This window comes from Pelmatolapia mariae, linkage group LG15, assembly GCF_036321145.2.
Source record: "Pelmatolapia mariae isolate MD_Pm_ZW linkage group LG15, Pm_UMD_F_2, whole genome shotgun sequence".
NCBI lineage: Eukaryota > Metazoa > Chordata > Actinopteri > Cichliformes > Cichlidae > Pelmatolapia > Pelmatolapia mariae.
In genome coordinates this window covers 13,635,558-13,656,271 of record NC_086240.1, presented here as the reverse complement: position 1 = coordinate 13,656,271, position 20,714 = coordinate 13,635,558, and the positions used below count along the sequence as shown (strand labels likewise).

Here is a 20,714-nt window from a genome sequence, read left to right as displayed (position 1 = left end):
TTGCAGGGTGTATAATATATGATCAATATCTAATGACTTTATAACTTACCGCAATAGTCCGATTGATGTACGGTAAAGACAATGTCGATGTTAGTTATTTGCAGACATACTGCAGTATAAGAGCCAGTTAATTTAAATTAAAGAAAAGACACCAGAAACACCCTTCAACCATCTTATGAGAATTGATGCTGCCACTTCCCTGTTGGCAATATGCGTTTGGAGCCTCAAACACAACAACCAGATGATCCCTGCAGAGTCGGGCAGAGTGTAAACAAGTAATCCATGACCTAATAAAACAAGGTTGCTTTTAAACTGCATTGTTATGCCTGCAATTGTATCTGAGTAAAGATACAGATAATATTTTTTAGGGAAATTTTTCCGTTGTGTGACCCTGAAAGAAGAACAAATGTTTGCTGATATACTGGATTTTTAAATCGCCAAATATCATATTGGTCTTTAAATTCCTGTCAGACTCAACTTTTTGTTTTTTGTTAAACTCTGGAATAATCTCAAGTTGTTGTTTTTTTTCTTTTTAAATTTTTCTTTTACGCATGCAAAAATGTTTAAGAGATGTTTTCCACTCCAGGCGGTCAAATTTATTGAATTCCAAGATTGATTGATTGTTTCTCAGAAATGTCATTTCAATTCTGTACTTGTGTTCACGTCAGGTCCTGTGTCTGGATATTGAACAAACACAGCAAGCCTCTGACCCTGCAGAACTACAAAAATGGAGTCAGCTGTCCTCCCGGGCCCGTGAGGAGCTTGGCACTTTGAAGTGCATTCTGGGTAGCATGAAGGACAATCAGGTAGAGCAGCTGTCAGCCAGAATAAAGAGTCTGTTTCTGCTTAAATTATGGCTGTAGTTTACACTGTGGTTTTGCTCTTGTGCTGCATTCAGGTTCGTTTGGAGCAAGTGGAACGTTGGCTGGATGCAGTTCAGGAGCTGTTGTCTCGGGATGCCACAGGGATGGGTGACACAGAGAGTCTAAGGGAAGAGCTGAATCAGTGCAAGGTGTGAGAAAAACGCAACAAAACCCAAACACTGTGCTGTTAATGACGCACAAACTTTACTGCTCAGAAATCAACGTAAACAATATGCTGAAGTAGGGTTTTTTGTGGGCACTTGGCTTGAATGAACTTTTTTTTAAAAAAGATTTCCTTTCATGTTCCTATAAACAGGAGCATGTGAATGAGATGGAGCAGGTGGAAGGTTCACTGAAGCAGATGGGAGAGAATGTGAATTCGGTACAGGCAGCTGCAGTACCAGGGCTGGCCAGGTGGGGGCAGGACAAATTGGATGAGTGCCAGGCTCGGTGGACTTCTCTCAGCAAACAGGTGAAGCAAAGTTTGTTTTATTGCTTATAATTTATTTAGTGGCTGATTATGTCATGGAAAAATAAACCGAACGCTGAAACCAAACCAGCAGATCAGCACAGCACGAACAGTCTTCATAGCAGCACAGAACAGAAGAATAACAGCTCCTTGATGCTCTTTGTGTGGATACAAACTCTGCTCAGCTGTAGGGAGCTTGTTTCTCACAGTCATGTAGGCACCTGTCTGATAACAGAGACATGGAAAGTGCATCATTACCTTGAACACAGCTAACTGTTAGTTTTGGGCCTTTTGTTTGCAGTCTTCACACAAACTATTCCTACAATAAAGTTACAATCACATATCAGTAGTACACAGAGGCTAAATAAGTTAAAACACTAATTTTACATTATAAATTACAATAACAAATTATGCATGCACAACTAACCGTAATGTTTTAATGTTAAGGTTTCATAACATGTGGTCTCACCTGTGTCCTGTACCTTTTGTTTTGTACACCATAAGTACTTTACAGGAAGATGAAGTCCACTTCATTTCACTAATATGCTGTACTGTATATATCATTGCATAATTGCATAATCATGAATGGAAACCATTAAAAGATCAGTTAAAATGCGATTTTTAAGCAATATTAGAATTTCTAAAATGTTTAAAAAAAGTGATGCCAGCTCGTTACAGACCTGATGAAATGCATTTCCTTCCAGTTGCTGAGCCATCAGGAGCGCGTGACAGAGAGTCAGGAGAAGCATGTGAATTTGAGGAAAGACCTGGCAGAGATGCAGGAGTGGATGGCCCAAGTTGACGAGGAGTTTCTCATGAGGGATTTTGAATACAAAAGTCCAGAGGAGTTGGAGGCATCGCTGGAAGAGATGAAGGTGGGACTGGAAGGGTGGTCAAAGACTTCTTGGTGAAATACGGCGATTTTTCAGAGGAAGTGGTGTTGTGTAATTCTTTGTGTTTGAATCTAACTCATGCTCTCTCTCATCTTGGGTGGCCTCGGCTCTCGCAGCGGGCTAAAGAGGATGTGCTACAGAAAGAGGTGAAAGTGAAGATCCTGAAAGACAGCATCAACTTGCTGGTGTCCCGAACATCACCCACGGGTGGAGGCAGCAGGCAAGAACTGACCTCAGAGCTAGAGGGGGTACTAGCCAACTACCACAAGCTCTGTGACCGCCTCAAGAGCAAGTGTCACACCCTGGAGGTAATGTAATTAATTTATTAATGTAATTTCTTTTGTTGGTGAATAAAAATGTAACAAATGAGCTCTACCCACATAATATATTGATTAATCTGATTATTATGAGCTTTTATTGCTGGAAACCTGCACTTAACTAAGTAAATTATAAAAAGTGGCATTTTCCCCCTATTGTGTTGCATTTAAATTACCTTGAAGCTTAAGTAAAAGCTGCTATGACACATTAACATGAAGTTAATTCATTGCTTTCTGCTTGAGTGGCACGATTTTGTCCATCAGCTCAGAAGTCCCGTAGTTCAGTAGAGGAATGACATGTCGGGTTATGCAATGTGTCATTTCTTGGGCCCTCGTTTGTTAATTTTCGTGCAAAGACCAAGAGAAGCTTGGAGGGAAAATGGTGATTCTTGTTTTCAGAGCTAATCTGTAAGTGTAAAGTCCTACTTAGGGGCTCCTTTTTTGATTAAACACTGCAGAGTAAAGGTCAGGCACGTCGGAAAGCTGTGCTTATGCTTGTGTATGCTTTTTGCCTGCAGCCTGTTTGTCACAACCTCCTCTTTGTCCATAGAGTTTGGCTGTTTAGTCTTGCTATAAAGAAGAAAATAAACATTAAAATGTTTTATATTGTTCTTTAAGCGCCTGAAAAGGGGCATGCTCATGAGTGTGGTCACCTCATAGTAACATAAAGAATTTCCCTTTTAATAGTTTTTGTGTTGCTCTGTGCTCTGTAGGAGGTTTGGTCTTGTTGGATGGAGCTGCTTCAATACCTGGACATGGAGCAGAGCTGGCTCAACACTCTGGAGGAGAAGATCCAAGTTACTGAAAACCTGCCAGAGAGCACCGAGGCCGTTAATGAAGCCTTGGAGGTAAAAACGCACACCTGTAATCAAATTCAATGTAATTCAGTGCCACATTCTAATTTCTGTCTCATTTTTCTTTTAAACCATCTTTTAAACCGGCAAGCCTGTCCTAATATCCTCATCATCTAAGGGGCGGTTGACATAAAAGGAAAACAATGCACCATTCTTCGTCTCAAAGCGGGAAATCTTAATATTATACATCCAACTACATAATTTTAGGAAACATGTTGATGTCAAAAGCAAATGTGGAAAAAGTTTTAAAGTACACACAAGCATTTTCCACAGCTGAAGGCATGTGTCAGGAGCAAGTGTGTAAGAAATCTGATATAATTAGTAGGGCTGGGTATCGTCACTGATTTCTAGAATCGATTCGTTTCCGATTCACAAGGTCCCGAATCGATTCGATCCACAATTCGATTTAATTCGATTCGATTCGATTCAATTAAATTCGATTTGAATCTGGGAAATTTTGACAGTCAGAAATATTATAATTCAGATCAGTACATTTACATATTTTTGTATCTATAAAAAGGAAGCTGACACATGCAAGACTTTATCAAAGGTGTAAGCCTCACAGCAGATGCCTTTGTGTCAAAGTAGCTGAAGATAAAACACAGAAAAACATGAAGGTGATTTTCCTGGCCTGGGATTTTATAAAAATATTCTGCAGTACATCAAAAATGAAAGAAAACCATTAATCAACATATGAACGTTACCTCTGACGTTACAGCGGTTTTATTAGAGACACGGCTAAGCATTCTGCATTTTGCATAATTTTAAAAAGTTTAAATTTGTTCAGTATTGAACGGCAGAAATTAGGTTTTCTTTTCAGAAGTATGTAAATGGAAAAAAACAGCGGCTGACAGCGCTGTAAACAACGGTAGACTTGTGCGTAACAAGCAAGCGCATAATGCAGAAAACAGTACAGAGAGAGAGAGAGCACTGTGCATGAAGTGTGATTTTTATCGTGGTGGCAGCAAAACAGTAAACGTCAGAGGGAATTCATGGCGATGTTTATGTGAAGCGTAGTTTGGAACTTCTTTTGCTGCTGGTTCGGTCAATATTGTTTGGAGAGAGATAAAACTAACAGCTTTAGAATCAGCGCAAAAAGGGCGTGAACACAAAGCGCGGACCCGCTGAAACATCAGAATCAGCGAGCTGTCGGCTTTCAGCCCCGGCCGTGTCCGTGCTGTTGTTGTGCCAAAAAGTGATTGTCTGCCAGAAAGTGATTGCCGTCCGAGGGAGCGCGCGCAGCCGCTAAAAGCTGCAGCGCCCGTCAGGTGAAAAAGGCGACATCTCACTGATTCTGATCCGCGGGTCCGCGCTGTGTGTTTACGTCCTTGTGCAGAATCCGTGTACCTGCTCTCATTTACTGTCTTAGCTGTTTGGTGGTTGTTGAAATTTTGTGAGGTTTCACCTGAGATTCTGGCGTTTCGGGCAAAATAAATTTATATTAAAAAATCGATTCAGGATTTTAATGAATCGATTTCACGTTATCCAAGCCAGAATCGATTTTAATCGATGAATCGATTATTAAAACCCACCCCTAATAATTAGTTACATCTTTAATATATAAACAGAGAAGACATGAATCTTTGAATGGATTTTTTCTTTTATCTTTTTATCTGAGCTACAACAACATAACCTCACAAATAAACAGAGTTGTGGTCAGAAGTTTACATGCACATGAATGCTGAATGAACTATTCTTTTTCCAGGGTGGACTGTTTGCACAGTAAACATCTTTACAGAGGCACAGAGTCAGAAGCATACATGGATGCCCGCTAATAATGGTTAAATGACCCTTGGCAAGTTGCACCTTGACCATCAACAATCTTTGGGATAATTCTGACAGAATATTTGACCACTTGTCTTTGGATATTTGGCCAGAGCAGCTGCTTTAAGAAAGCAATCCTAAAAGTTTAATATTAGCCTCTTTTATCCCATCCAAAACCACTTTTATGTGTGTTTGAGGTCATTGTTGTGCCGGACCACCCGACTTTATCCAAGTATCAGTCATCTAGCTGTTGATTTAAGGTGAAGGTACCACTGGTTTGAAAGACTCACCTTTACTCCTCCAAATGTGCCAAATCTTATCATTGTGGTCAATGACTGTATGCATATATTTGAGGCTGTGTAGAAAATCCAAACTATATTCAAACTTGTGCTTTGGATACTTGTTTTTAACATCATTAAAGATGTAAGCTGTACAATCATTCCACCCTGGAAAAAGAACAGTTCAAATAAATCATTTAAAAGCCTCAAATTACCATGACATTCATGCCTGTGATGACTGTATGTAAAGTGCTGATCACTTCTGGTTCTGTATGCATGAAATGGCAACATTTCACAAACTAATTTTTCCATTACACGTTGAGCTGGATGTTAATAACCTCATTTGTCTTTGATTTGTCTTCCAAATTTCTTCTGCTTTGCCTTGATCTGCTGCTATATCTGTAGACCGCCTGCGGCATGACTGTCAGAGTCACTTTAATCACAGTGCTGCTTCTGTAACATCGCATAGTGATGAAGGAAGTTGAAGACCCTTGAAGACAATGTTTCCGCGCTCTAGTCTGTGTCCTTATAATATATTTTTTTGACTTTTCTTTTCTCCTCCAACAAGTCCTTCTCTTTCTCGCTTCCTCTTCACTCTTTTAAATCCTGTTTCATCACCCGGCACTCGTTCCCGGCCTCTCAGTTTCCTAATCAGACCCACCCCTCTGGTGGGGGGCTGTCTTTCTCTGTGTCTGTTACCTCCGGGGAAGGAAAAGCACATTTAATGACCCCACATAAACAGTGACTGTTGGGTCCAAACCAGTGCCGTCACTCTTCAAGCTCGCTCTCTCACTCGTCTCTCATTTCTCATTCAGTTATCATCTTTGTTTTGGTTTGCCGCTGTCTGACACACCCAGCCCAGCGAAATTCTGCATCTGGACTCCATCTGTTTGCTCAGCTTTTTTGTTTTGTGTTGTTTCTCTCTCTTTCATCCACACATACGCTTATGTACCGGAATTCATTTTTCACCCTGATGTTTTGCGCTTTTTGATCCTTTGGTTACAAGGTTAGCTCTGCTCTGCTCTTCTTTTTCTTTTTAATTCATTCATGCTTTGCAAGTTTCTGTTGCAAATTTTTGGAACTGTAAAGCTTCATCTTTGTTTCAGCATCCTCAAAGGATTTGCTTTCCTCCCCTTTTTGCTTGATTCTTATTTATTCATTTTTTCCTGATTCTTTGCGGATGTATTTATGCTTCTCTCCATTTCTTTTGTCACCACCAGTCTTTGGAGGGTGTGCTCCGCCACCCTGGGGACAACCGGACACAAATCAGAGAGCTGGGTCAGACACTGATAGACGGGGGCATACTTGATGAGCTCATTAGTGAAAAACTAGAGGCCTTTAATTCCCGCTACGAGCAACTGAACCACCAGGTCAGGACCTTGTCTCTGTCCGTGTGTGTGCATGATCTTCATTTGTTCCTGCATAAACAGGAATGTTGCAAATTACATTTCAGTTCCTTTTTCAATGGATAATCTGTGCTTATTCTTTTCGGGGAATTTATATCTGATTCTGTCTATTGCAAACTAGAACATGTCTATATCTGTACAGAGTTCATGCATTGACATTTCATACAGTATTTATGGAGTGCTCATTTACTGTATCAGCTATGCTACATGTAGAAATATGCCTCGGTGTATTGTCAAATTGTAATTGAGTGCAGCTAAAAGTAGAAATAATTAAGATGCTTACAGCGAGTGTAACACTGTGTATATTAGCTATTATTTTCAGTCTTTTTCTTAGCTATTTGCATATGCATGATAAGAATAAATATAATATATGTCTACACTAAAATCTGTGATTATAACAGATTCAAATGTGTGTCTTGGTGTCTGTGTCCTTGTCCAGGCAGTGAACCGGCAGATCAGCCTCGAGCAGCAGCTGCAGACACTGAAAGAAAACGAACAGGCGCTCCAAGCGCTGCAGGAGTCTCTGAGCCAGCTGGACCACACGCTCACCTCCTACCTCACTGATCGCATAGACGCCTTCCAGCTTCCACAGGAGGCACAGGTACAGCGCACGTGAACATAAAACACTTCTGTGTTGGTAAGACTCACCTAATGAGATCTGACACTCAGAGAAGCCTCGGAGCGTAAAGGCCCTTCATCTAACACTAATAAACTGCATATGCAATGAAATATGCTTGAACTTCAAATTGTCTTCTTAAACATAAAACCACCATAATAATGCATACTTGAATGTTCCATGTGCATAAAAAACAAAACAAAAACCCTTCTCAGTGTATAAGGGTTGTTTTGAATTTTTCGTTAGACTATTGGAGCAGAGATCGCAGCTCACGAGGTGACAGTGGAAGAGATGAGGAGAAGAAATGTGGCCAACTTGCCTCCTAACACCGCTGATGGCAAAGCTGGCCGTGGTGGGACAATGCTGGATCACCTACAGGTAACACTGACCCCTGCTGGACAATGTCAGGAGTTGTCATGCTACCACCACTTAATCGTATAGCTTTAATACCTTTACCTTTTAGATACATTTTCTTTACTAAGTGTTGGGCTGATATTACCAATAAGACATAGTAGATTTCTTCTCTTCCTTTTTTAGTTGTATAAAGGTTTCTGTAATCCTGAAGATGCATTTAAAATTTATTCAAAGTTTCATACTTTCTTTAACATTTTGCTGGGTAAACATTGGCTATTTTTTCGGCGATCTTTGACTTTGTTTGCCTTCTGAATTGCTCTCTGCAGAGGAAACTGAGGGAGATCTCCACAAAATATCAGCTTTTCCAGAAGCCTGCTAACTTTGAGCAGCGCATGCTGGACTGTAAGAGGGTCCTGGATGGTGCTAAAGCTGAGCTTCACATCCTGGATGTTAAAGATGTGGAACCGGAAAAAATTCAGTCTCATCTTGCCGGTTGTCTGGTAAGAAACAGACCTTTTCTTCTCTTCTCTTTTTTTTCTCTCCAGTCAATCCACACAGCTACTTATTTCATGTCTTTTTATTGGATAGAAATTGTACAAGTTGCTGAGTGAGGTGAAGCTGGAGGTGGAGACGGTGATAAAAACAGGCCGCCAGATTGTGCAGAAACAGCAGACAGAGAACCCCAAGGCCATGGACGAGCAGCTTACTGCTCTTAAATTGCTCTACAATGAACTCGGGGCGCAGGTACCTCATTCTGGGCGAATTAACACTTCCACTTCCACAAAATCTAGCTTTTAACATTGAGTACTTCTGTCACAGCTCTGAGGCCTTTTTAAAGATGCCATTGTATTAATTGTCCTTACAGGTAACAGAGGGCAAACAGGACCTGGAAAAAGCTTTGTCTCTATCCCAAAAGTTCCAAAAGGAAAGTGCTGTCCTGCAGGACTGGCTGAACACAAACGAGGCCGAGCTCCAGCAGAAAAATGGCTGCGGAGACATGCCAGCTGACATTGACGTTGAGATTGCATGGGCCAATGTGAGTTGCTGTATCAGTATGTGGAAAGCTTTTTTTGTTTTTGTTTTTTGAGCAGACATTTATTAAGAAAAAAGTGTGCTGTGCAAGTTTTAGTGAAAACAAAACCTTTCAAAACAATAGAGGCGAGTCTGTTTCTTGCCAGTAGATGGCACAGAGGGACAGTTTCTTGCCCCTAAACACATGAATCTGATTCTCTTTCTAATATGGTAATCAACATTATGAGCGGTGTGAATTATGTGTGGCTTCGTATATAATTGATGAGCTCTTCTCCTCTTCTCTGATCCCACTTCGGTAAAAAGGACTGAAAGATTTATGATTACATACACAGAACCAGGAAAAAAAATTGACCCCTTTTTATCCAAAAATACCCAGAAACAACATTAAAACTAAAATGCTATGAATTAATAATAGTTCACTAGTTTACATAAAGTCATTAAAAGTGCTTTAGTACAGTAGGGTGTAGAAAGTGTTTTTTGTTGTTTTTCAGCTGTGCTTGTTTTGAAACATTTATGCAGTGAAATATCTGAAAATGTTCTTCATATCTTGGTGAAGGCAGCCTGTTGTTTTAGTAACATCAGCATTATTTTTTCTTTTATATAGCGGTGTGTCAGTGTCTACTTGTGCCTGTGTGATAATATTAAGACAGGTAGCTGACATGGCACTGAATTATTGAAACATGGTGGTCATAACATGATCTTGTTGAGTATTTTGAACTGGATGTGCTTAACCAGGGTCTGCTGAAGGAGTCGGAGCGTCGGAAGGCGGAGCTATCTGGCCTGACGGAGATCAGCGCTGGTTTGCAGACTCTGGTGGAGGGAAGTGACGCTCAGCTGGAGGACAAACTCTGTGGTCTTAATGAAGCCTGGGAACGTGTTCACACTTTGACTGAGGACTGGCTTAGCACTGTTCTTGTGAGTGCAAATACTGGATATAAAAAGACTAATAAAAGGCCATATTAGTCACAAGATGTCATATTTTGGTTTCTTAATGAAGTCGAAGCTTCCAGCTGCTTAAATTTCATTTCCTTTCTTTTCATAATTTGCAAATCCACAAAGGCTACTCTTGAGTAGATATATTTAAGGTAAAGGCAATTACCCATGTCAGCTGTTACTGCATATGCATACTTTATAATGCATATCAGTAGTACAGGATTATTTAGTTAGACATGGTGAGTTTAGAAATTCTAAGAAATGTATTTAAAAGTTGCATATTCTGCTCAGTGCAAAGGGCATTACAAGATGATATTTATTAAGGATTCACAACTGAAATGAAACATGCTCTTTTTGTGCTCTTTTACTCTACTGATTGCAGGAGAGAAAGAAATGTCAAAACCAAAACAAAGACTTTCAAATCACCTCTTTGGTGCACTGCAGCAAGTCTATGATAAAGTACAAAATGGTGAATACGTAGAGCGTTTAATATTAGTTTTAATTAATCCATTTTTTGGGTTGTTTTTGGGTTGTGTAGAGTCACCAGAATGAGGTGGAAATTTTGGATGAAAACTTGGCTCACATCAGCACCTGGCTCTACCAGACCCAGATCCACCTGGATGAGGCTGAACGGCTGGCTCCAGCAGAAAGAGAAAAAGTAATAAAGGTAAGGCAGCGCAGGTTATTAGTGTGACAAGTAAAGCAATGGTATAATGTAGGAGAGCGTGAACCTAATGTGTAGATTCAGTAAAACCAGCACCTGGCCTGAGTGATTCTAAAACCTGAGTTTTTTAGAAAGCTCCCACTGAATAAGATTCTGTGTGACTGCATTAGATTATAAAAACCTCAGGATGTCATGCCACCACTGACGTGTAAGAACAAAACGAGAAACCCTCTTGCCTTGTATTTTATTTAAGTATAGGTGGGTCATGGGGCCCCACCTAATCTTAAATCTTCAGTCTAATTAAAATACAAGAGAAATTGATGAATTTTCTTATTCAAAAAAACATAAACAACACAGGCTGTTGGCTAGAAAGTGTTAAGGCCGTTGTGTGAGCCACCTGGCACTGGGACACAAACTTCAATACAAGAGCAGTAAATTTAGGTCATAAGTCAATAAAAGCACTTTAACAAAGTGTCAGCAGTGCAAACCATAGACTGAGCCTTCAAACAAGCTTAGCTGTGTGTCAAAAGAATTTATTTTACAGTTTTACAACTTTTTACAATTGGGCTACACCAGGGGTCGGCAACCCTGCGCACTCGTGCCACAGCTGGCATGCGAAGGGTTAACTGATGGCACGACACGCAGTGAATGAATCTGAGAAGGTGCATTAAAAATAAATGGCTGGGCCACTGATGCACATTGCAAATTAGCTCGCATAGACACATTAGTTGTGCCGCTTCTTAATGATGGTATCTTAGCTAACAACCCCAATTACCAGATTCAACTTGTAATTGACTAAAAATCACTTAACCTACCGGTGAGAGGGACGTTGCTAGCTGGCAGTTTTTGTTGAAATTTCCACATTCCAACACTTCAAATGCTTCAGGAGCTGTCTGCTCAGCACAGCATCAGCACCATGGAAATGCACACAAATACAATACTGTACTATGCCAACATGTGCGAACAAATATTGTTCTATAAGGTTGTTCTACAGGTCCTTCTCAAAAAATTAGCATATTGTGATAAAGTTCATTATTTCCTGTAATGTACTGATAAACATTAGACTTTCATATATTTTAGATCCATTACACACAACTGAAGTAGTTCAAGCCTTTCATTGTTTTAATATTGATGATTTTGGCATACATAACTCATGAAAACCCAAAATTCCTGTCTCAAAAAATTAGCATATTTCATCCGACCAATAAAAGAAAAGTGTTTTTAATACAAAAAAAGTCAACCTTCAAATAATTATGTTCAGTTATGCACTCAATACTTTGGTCGGGAATCCTTTTGCAGAAATGACTGCTTCAATGCGGCGTGGCATGGAGGCAATCAGCCTGTGGCACTGCTGAGGTGTTATGGAGGCCCAGGATGCTTCGATAGCGGCCTTAAGCTCATCCAGAGTGTTGGGTCTTGCGTCTCTCAACTTTCTCTTCACAATATCCCACAGATTCTCTATGGGGTTCAGGTCAGGAGAGTTGGCAGGCCAATTGAGCACAGTAATACCATGGTCAGTAAAGCATTTACCAGTGGTTTTGGCACTGTGAGCAGGTGGCAGGTCGTGCTGAAAAATGAAATCTTCATCTCCATAAAGCTTTTCAGCAGATGGAAGCATGAAGTGCTCCAAAATCTCCTGATAGCTAGCTGCATTGACCCTGCCCTTGATAAAACACAGTGGACCAACACCGGCAGCTGACATGGCACCCCAGACCATCACTGACTGTGGGTACTTGACACTGGACTTCAGGCATTTTGGCATTTCCCTCTCCCCAGTCTTCCTCCAGACTCTGGCACCTTGATTTCCGAATGACATGCCAAATTGCTTTCATCCGAAAAAAGTACTTTGGACCACTGAGCAACAGTCCAGTGCTGCTTCTCTGTAGCCCAGGTCAGGCGCTTCTGCCGCTGTTTCTGGTTCAAAAGTGGCTTGACCTGGGGCATGCGGCACCTGTAGCCCATTTCCTGCACACTCCTGTACACGGTGGCTCTGGATGTTTCTACTCCAGACTCAGTCCACTTCTTCCGCAGGTCCCCCAAGGTCTGGAATCGGTTCTTCTCCACAATCTTCCTCAGGGTCCGGTCACCTCTTCTCGTTGTGCAGCGTTTTCTGCCACACTTTTTCCTTCCCACAGACTTCCCACTGAGGTGCCTTGATACAGCACTCTGGGAACAGCCTATTCGTTCAGAAATTTCTTTCTGTGTCTTACCCTCTTGCTTGAGGGTGTCAATGATGGCCTTCTGGACAGCAGTCAGGTCGGCAGTCTTACCCATGATTGCGGTTTTGAGTAATGAACCAGGCTGGGAGTTTTTAAAAGCCTCAGGAACCTTTTGCAGGTGTTTAGAGTTAATTCGTTGATTCAGATGGTTAGGTTAATAGCTCGTTTAGAGAACCTTTAAATGATATGCTAATTTTTTGAGATAGGAATTTTGGGTTTTCATGAGTTATGTATGCCAAAATCATCAATATTAAAACAATGAAAGGCTTGAACTACTTCAGTTGTGTGTAATGAATCTAAAATATATGAAAGTCTAATGTTTATCAGTACATTACAGAAAATAATGAACTTTATCACAATATGCAAATTTTTTGAGAAGGACCTGTATATAGTCTGTAACTGTTGATATAGAGCGTTATCAAATTTATTGCTATTGCAATGGTTGGTATGGCACATTGACTTCTGAGGAAATTTTAGATGGCACTCATCATCAGAAAGGTTTCCGACCCCTGGGCTACACCATTCAAAATAAAAAGGTTCATGTCAGGGTCTCCAAGGCCAAAATATCGGCAGAGGACCCCTACAAAGGTTCCATTAACAAATACAACACTTCATCAAAATAGCAGATCAATTGGATCCCTCAAGATTACCACTTTTTCTTCCAATATCACTAAAAAAACCGGTGGCCACACACTTCTGAACCGAGTGACCAAAATTGGAGCTGCAGGAGCTGCAAATGAAGTTCCACACAAAACTTGAATGCTGTTCAGCTTTTGTGGTCAGGTGTGGGAGAGCTGGAACTGAAAGGGAGCGACAGAGCAGCTTTCTTTCAGAAAAAGGCCAAAAGCTCAGTGAACGTAACAGGATGTCTCTCATCACTTGCAATAGTGTTTGCCTCACTCCTAATTCGCTTCTGTACTCTCCAACAGTTTGCTGTCTGGTGTTGCTATCTTTCTAACACACTTTCTCTGGGCCTCAGAAGTGTTTCCAAACCAACAAATGATCCAAAAACTCAGAACACTTTCAATAAGAGCACAGGAACATTTTGTCTGCAGTCAAGGATAAAAGTGTTTTCTTTGTTGTGCCTCTGTGCTCAGACACTCAGTCCAGGAGTCTCATTTCAGTCTGTAGTGAGCTACAACCCCAAGGTGCATATATGAGGTTGCGCACGGCATCGGTTCTCAATTAATGAAAGTGGGTGGATTGTTGCCTCCTAAAATCAGCAATTTCTTTAGTATTTGCAGTGTTTATTCATCTGTAGGTAGCGTTGTAAAATACTTTTAAGGCTCTAGATAATGATTATCATCTCTCATCTGTCCGTCTCCATTTTACGAGTGCCTGTTGCACAAAGAGATATGCACAGTGAAATAAAGAGCAGCAAAACAGCAGCAGAGGCCTCACACTGAAACGCGTTTATCTAAAGCAGATAAAGTGAATGAAAGCACCATCTTTAATCTTTGTTTGTTTAGAGGCCAGCTGAAGAATCCTTTATTGTGTCTGTTGTGTCTATAAATGCTAGGATGCTCAACATTTTTAAGCATGCGCTAACAAGCAAAGAAGGTCAGATCAGAGTTTTCAATGTTTTTTTTTAAACGAAAGGATTAGTTGAGTTTGCACTTGCAGGTGAAACCTCTGTGCTTGGTTAAAAATGGATAACTCAAAATCATATATATATTTTCTGCTGTTTAATAGGGTTTTTTTTTTTATAAGTCATCACTAAATGGACTAAAAAGAAAGAGAAGGCAGGGCTGAGAGAGATTGGATTGGGTGGCATCGAGGAATAAAATTGGAAAGAAAAAAGAGAAGGCAGTTCTTTTACGTTGGTGTCATAATTTATCATACAGCTGCATTAATTTCTTAACTCTCCCTCTCCTTTTGCCAAGAAGAGTGAAGGTCCCCACTAAATATCAGCTGAGCTTAAGGCCTCCTAACCTTGATCAGTACATGATGTCCCGAGCTCTCTAATCTGACCCAAGGCTACACTGCCAGCCGGTCTGAGGGAGGATGACTGATGGCATAAACTGATAATTCAATGACCAGCTACTTTGCGGTCTGTCCTTAGAGCATGCTGGAGGAGCTGGAGGATATCGGTCTGCGCGTGGACAACGTCAGGGATCAAGCTGTCATCCTGATGACCAGCAGGGGGCCCGCATGTCGAGATGTGGTGGAGCCCAAACTGGCTGAGCTTAACTGCAACTTTGACAAAGTCTCCCAGCACATAAAAACAGCCAAGGTATTGAAAACAGAACAAAAGAGAGATTAATTACTGCCTTGATGCAGTGTGGAATTAAATCTCACTATATCCACAGAAGGTTACACTGTCAAATAGATGCAGTCTGTTCAGCCAGTCTATGTTTCTTTTCTTTTGGCAACACAGATGTTGACGAGTCTGGAGTCAGGCAGTGCTGAGGTGAACCAGCAGGTAAAGAATCTATCCTTGGTATTAAATGCAAGGGTGAACCACACCATATCTTACCAGGAGATATAATATCACAGGCAATAGGCTTATAATTAAGTTTATGTAAGTTACAAATGCTGCTGCCAAGTGTTTTAAGACAAAAACACGGCCCTATTCCGTGTGTCTCTATGAATTGCAGCACAGCTGAACTCTCTTTAAAAAGGTGGTCAGATAATTAGATTGACGTGAGCAGCTCCGACTGTGTTGCCTGAGGTTTGTTGTTTGTTCTCCCCCCCCCATTTCCTTCTAATCAGGTCATTCACAGTCAGGATATGCAAGTTGAAAGTCGGAGTCAGAGTCACCCTGACCAGGCTGCAGTCCCAGGTGAAGTGAAGGACCTTCAGGCAGAGCTCCAGGACACACTGAAGGCTCTGCAGCAGCATCAGCATGACCCAGTAAACACCTTGGATGATGATAAGGTACAGAGAATTACCTTTCAGTTAGACTTTTTTTTTTTTTAATTATTATTAAACAAGGTCCATTTATTTAAAAGTAGCAGTACTGATTGTGATAGTAATGGTAATAGAAAAGTAGCTTCACCTACTGTACAGAGGAAAGACGACTCAGTCTATTGCCTGGTCAAAGGTTTACCATGTCTAACAGTTCTCAGGAGGAATTGGAGCAAAGAGTACTCACCCAGGTTATTCTGAAACTTCATGAAATGTTCTGAATATGCCAGGCTGCAGATTGTGTAATGTAAAGCTGTCACTTGATAAGATGAGGTTTGATTGGCTTAATAGTCCTGGAATTCAGTCTGACTTATCACAGTTTATGACGTTAAACAAACTGACTGATGCAAAAAGACCAATCACGAGCAAGGTCACTGTACCAGTCAGGGAGTTCTTCAGTATTTCCTGAGTGGTGTATACTTAGCTAAACAGGCAACAAGTTGCTCAGGCTTCTAATAAAGAGGCAGAGTTTATGTCAGATGGTGTTATAAATGTTTTCTTCATGTTTATTGAATAGAAGATGCTTAATTTGAGATCTATTGATGACTGTTTGGGGGGGAATAACTATTCACATAGATTTTGAATGGGAGGCTTTTGAATGCTCAGTATGCCCTTTTACCCTGTGTCTCTCTGTGCCAGATGGATGAGGAAAAAGCCAGTGTGGAGGACTTGCTGAGAAGAGGAGAAGAACTGCTGCAGCAAACTTCAGACGAGGGCCAGAGGGAGGAGCTGAGACTTCTGTTGCTCCGGCTGCAAAGTCAATACTCTGCTCACAGGGTGAGATGCATATCATGTGTCCTCTGTAGAGTTTTTCTTTTTCCTCTCCTAGAAAAACACGGGATATTCTTATATTGTGTTTTCTGCTGTGCACCGATGCAGTACACTGAAAGTGTGTGTTTGTGTCTGCTTGTCTCAGGAGCTTAAGGTGCTGCAAATCAGGCGAGCCGAAGTCTCCGTGCAAACGTCGTCTTCTCACACCTTCAGAGAGGAGACAGCTGAGTTTACAGCTGAGGTGAGAGACGAATGCAAGCACACATATCTAAGAAAGGGGAGAAATAAATACTTTGGAGTTCTTGATGAGAAACTATAGGGAGGGCATAGCATACTCTACTTCTTCAGGTCTTTTAATGTGTGTGCCTCATGATGTTGCAGCTCATTTACGAGTCAAGTTTAACATTCTTTGCTTAAAGTCGGTTGAGGTAGCAGCATCAGAACCAGTGAGACCAACAAAGTGAATAGGAAGGATAGCTCTAAGAGAATAATTCAGCTTAAACTGCCAACCATCATGGAGAGGGTGCTGCATCCCCTCTGTGACCTGATGATCATCCAGTAGAGGGCTAAAAGCAGGAAATGGGTGTGTCAGCTGGCATCACATTTACACTGTTTTTCCTCTTTGTCAGAGAGTGCTGTAGTTTTTCAGTGGATTTGTGTTCTGTATTAGAGTTTTATTCTCATCTTTTAGTGTTTTTTGCCCCTCTAGTTACATTAAGTGTAGTTGTTTCTGATTTGCTCTTATTTAGATCTGTACTATTATATTATCAGCACACAGTGTAGCCGAAGGTCTTCTTAGCTTCCTATTTTCTTTTGTAATATCAATATTTGTTATTTAATTTACACTGTATTTCGTCTTTTTGGTTATTTTACACATTTATCCTTAAATAGTGTTATTATTCATCTGCCTTGTTTCTTTTTGTGGTTCATTTAATTTGGTTGCTGTAAGACGTTTAAAACGAATAAGTACTTTAAATACCTAGTGTGCCACTTAATTCTTCTCATCTGTCTTGTAGGAGATGTCTGCAGTGGGGCGTAGCAGTGCGCCCTCGCTGACTCCATCTGACTACCTTTTAGACATCAATAAAGTTCTTCTCGCCATGGCTGACAACGAGTTGCTGCTGAACTCCTCTGAGCTCAGCGGGGGCCTTTATGAAGACTTTTCTAGCCAGGAAGACACACTGAGAGTGAGCCATACCCAACCTTTGAAATGAGTCTTTCTACTGTAGAAATCGTGGAGAAAGTTCTGGTTATGTATTTTTTTTTACTGTGGTTTGATTTTGTGGGGCAGTCTTGAAAAAGTTTAACCAAATTAAAGAAGTAAAACTTATTTTGCACCAATAACAGCTTAAATTAGAGGTTCATCAAGGGTTTTATTTTGAAATGTACGTTTTCTGGTGGTTTGGTGTGTTCCATCATGGTTGATCTGTTGAAGAAAGCTTTACAGTTTAATATTGATCCCCTCATCAGTACACTTAACAGACCAATAATAGAATTCATTCAGACTTCTTAGTCACACTCGCTGTTCTGTCTATCGAAAATAAATATTTATGTCATTCACTGATGGATTTTATATACTGCCCATCACTACTGAACCCTTAAGCTTCATAAGATTGGGGGTGGAATTGTTGACGTTAATTGGTGTCAGATAACCAGCGACCACATTTGCAGTTCTGCAATCTGCCTGCTGCATGAACTTCCTCTTCTTTTATTATTCCGTTTTCATGTCACAGAATATCAAAGACAATCTGGAGCGTCTGACCGAGCAGGTCACAGGGATCCACGAGCGCCAGCCTGACGCCATCCGGGACGCTTCACCTGCTGAGGTGGCACAAATGGCAGACGCCCTGACACAGCTCAATGCCGAGTGGGACCGCCTCAACCGCATGTACAACCAGAGGAAAGGGTGCGTGCACCAGCTTCCTATAATATAATAGATAAAGGTGTATATATATTCTTTATCTAAATTTAAGGTTTTAAATCAAACTTTTAAACGCAAAAAAGGAGAACAGTGAACAAGCTGCTATTTTTACATGTGGCGTATTTGTGTGAGTAAGAATATGCATGTCAGGATGTTTAGTAGCTGCAGGGAAATTTATGTGCCAGCTGTCCACTAGTCAAGAGAGACAGCAGGACCAGATAAAGAGAGAGACCAGCACACATGGTAAAGAACACACACGTACATGCTGACCTTAGTTAATGTCAAAACAATTCCTTGGGCATAAACAGTCTCATGCCAATTCACGCAGTCTTACAGTCATTCACTCATTCACACACATGCACAGTGCATGACCCTCAGTGCCATCAGCACAGTTCCTTGGGCATAAACAGTCTTCACATTTGCTGAGTGCAGTGTGTGCAAAGACACTGTAGTAAACTAGTAAGCTAATTTTGAGATTGCACACTAACTCTGCAGCACTGCATCTGTAATCACAATAACCTCTGGGCATCATTAAGTATCAAAAGAATAGAGTACATTTTGTAAAATTACTCATCCAGAACTCATTTCCTCAGCTTGTCCCTCTGATCAGATTTGTTCTTTTCAGAGCGATGCTCTGAAAGGAAATAGCCGTTGAGCAGACCACCATTGTGATAGAGATCTGTTTTTTTTTTTTAAGTAATCATCCTCTCGCTCTCTATTTCTTTTTATTCAGTAGCTTTGCTGTGATCTTCACGGTGTTGTCAGAGGTTCCTGATTGTTGCAGCGTTTTTTAATAGAGGTCAACTGTTCAGTTTTCCCTTATCATTTCCCGATGGTAGAACACGATGAATTCATTCATTTTTCCGTAACTGTAGCATATTAACAAGCGGATATGATTCCAACCAACACAACGGATAAAATATGCAGACTGTTTTTTCACTGCTATACTCTTACTCACTACAGATACAGTAGATTAGCTTTTTGAACAGTGCATGCGTAATTGGATCACAGTGATGTTATGGTATTAATGCAGCTGAAAACACTTCACTCAGTTTGGCTACGGTTCTCAATAAAAGTGGCAGCGGAAATGACAGTTTGATCGACTCACAATCGAGAGTTTTTACAGGCATAGAGATAACATCGGTGTTAGTGACATACACAATATGACTGTTTTATTGGTGATGTATTACATTTATATAATTTATAGCCCAGTGCTTCACAGAGCCTTTGCTGTGCACCACACTTTTGAGTTCAGCTGTGTTTAAAGGGTCTGAAGCGACGGCAGAAAGTTGGACAGATTGTCAGTGTGTCCTTCCTCTTTTTACAGATTATCTACAGATTTCAGCTTTGATGCATATGTGTTTCCTTTTTGTGCCGCAGGAGTTTCGACCGTGCTGTAGAGGAGTGGGGGCAGTTTCACTGTGACTTGAAAGACATCAGTCAGTGGCTGACTGACACAGAAAACCTGCTGTCTGAGAGCGTTAGCCCTGATGGACAGCTGGACCTGGAATCTGCACGACAATACCAAGAGGTCAGTGGAGGGTGGTGAATCGTTGGTCTGTGTTAAGTGTGTGTGACTGCCTGGTTTATTTTTAATTTTTTTCTCTCCTAATCTGTTTTGGTTTCCTTACCCCAGAGACAGAATAAATATGTATTTTTTGTGACAAAAGGCCTGTCAGGTCTTTCTTTTATTGTTATAGAGACTAATTAGATTAATTTGGCAATATCACATCATCAGCGTGTGTTTACAATTTTAAATCAAGATTATTAACTCCCAAGGATGCTGTAGTAATATGTTCACGCTATAGGCAGCTTGATGGTTCGACATGTTAGACAGAAGATAATTGCATTTGGCTCCCCCAGGGGAAAATGGGTGCTATACTGTATCTAATAAATACACCACACATCTGACTGTTCATTATGCAGAGTGGAAATGGAGAGAAGTGAACTGAAGAGTAAGATTAGAAGGGGACTTAAATTTCGCTTTGTTTGATTGCTAAAGCGGTAATTTCATTTCCAAGGGGAATTAAATTCTCTGAAGCTGTTGCATTATCGCTGACGGCGCCGGTGCCATTAACACCTTTATCGGCATGATTTGCAAAAGCTCGAGCCGCAGTCCTGTGTGTCTGTCTTTTTTACGTTTTCACAGTCACTGAGAATGAGACGAGGGATCAAGTGGATGGGAATTGAGAGATCAATTAGCTGACTCACCCTTTAGCGGACTTTACAATCACTCACTCTACTTTACGAGTCTGTCTTGGCAGGTTAAATCTCTCTCGGTGGAAACAGAGATTTGGCAGCTTAAGTCGTGACTCGCTACAAATCATGCCTATGTGTCAATAAGAGATTTGCCTGGAGAGATGGACCTGAGCTGGGGATTTGAGCACTAGTAGATCAGATTATGCTGTTTGACTGAAGCCTTTTTTCCCCCCTTTCTTTTTCTCTTTTTGTCT

The 20,714-nt window shown here is 40.9% G+C and overlaps 1 protein-coding gene across 5 annotated transcripts in view; it reads left to right on the top strand.

Moving 5' to 3' along the window:
* The window catches only part of utrn (utrophin), a 191,444-nt gene that overhangs the window by 41,045 nt on the left and 129,685 nt on the right, over window positions 1-20,714 (top strand). For all 5 annotated transcript variants that reach the window (XM_063496275.1, XM_063496278.1, XM_063496276.1 and 2 more), the window contains 22 exons: window positions 669-806; window positions 899-1,012; window positions 1,180-1,335; window positions 2,037-2,207; window positions 2,342-2,533; window positions 3,256-3,390; window positions 6,659-6,808; window positions 7,284-7,445; window positions 7,707-7,838; window positions 8,141-8,314; window positions 8,403-8,558; window positions 8,680-8,850; window positions 9,582-9,761; window positions 10,318-10,446; window positions 14,725-14,895; window positions 15,040-15,084; window positions 15,375-15,539; window positions 16,209-16,346; window positions 16,486-16,581; window positions 17,357-17,527; window positions 18,074-18,246; window positions 19,642-19,792. In XM_063496275.1, the coding sequence (XP_063352345.1) occupies window positions 669-806; window positions 899-1,012; window positions 1,180-1,335; window positions 2,037-2,207; window positions 2,342-2,533; window positions 3,256-3,390; window positions 6,659-6,808; window positions 7,284-7,445; window positions 7,707-7,838; window positions 8,141-8,314; window positions 8,403-8,558; window positions 8,680-8,850; window positions 9,582-9,761; window positions 10,318-10,446; window positions 14,725-14,895; window positions 15,040-15,084; window positions 15,375-15,539; window positions 16,209-16,346; window positions 16,486-16,581; window positions 17,357-17,527; window positions 18,074-18,246; window positions 19,642-19,792 (3,270 nt within the window). The remainder of the gene's footprint in view (window positions 1-668; window positions 807-898; window positions 1,013-1,179; window positions 1,336-2,036; window positions 2,208-2,341; window positions 2,534-3,255; window positions 3,391-6,658; window positions 6,809-7,283; window positions 7,446-7,706; window positions 7,839-8,140; window positions 8,315-8,402; window positions 8,559-8,679; window positions 8,851-9,581; window positions 9,762-10,317; window positions 10,447-14,724; window positions 14,896-15,039; window positions 15,085-15,374; window positions 15,540-16,208; window positions 16,347-16,485; window positions 16,582-17,356; window positions 17,528-18,073; window positions 18,247-19,641; window positions 19,793-20,714) is intronic.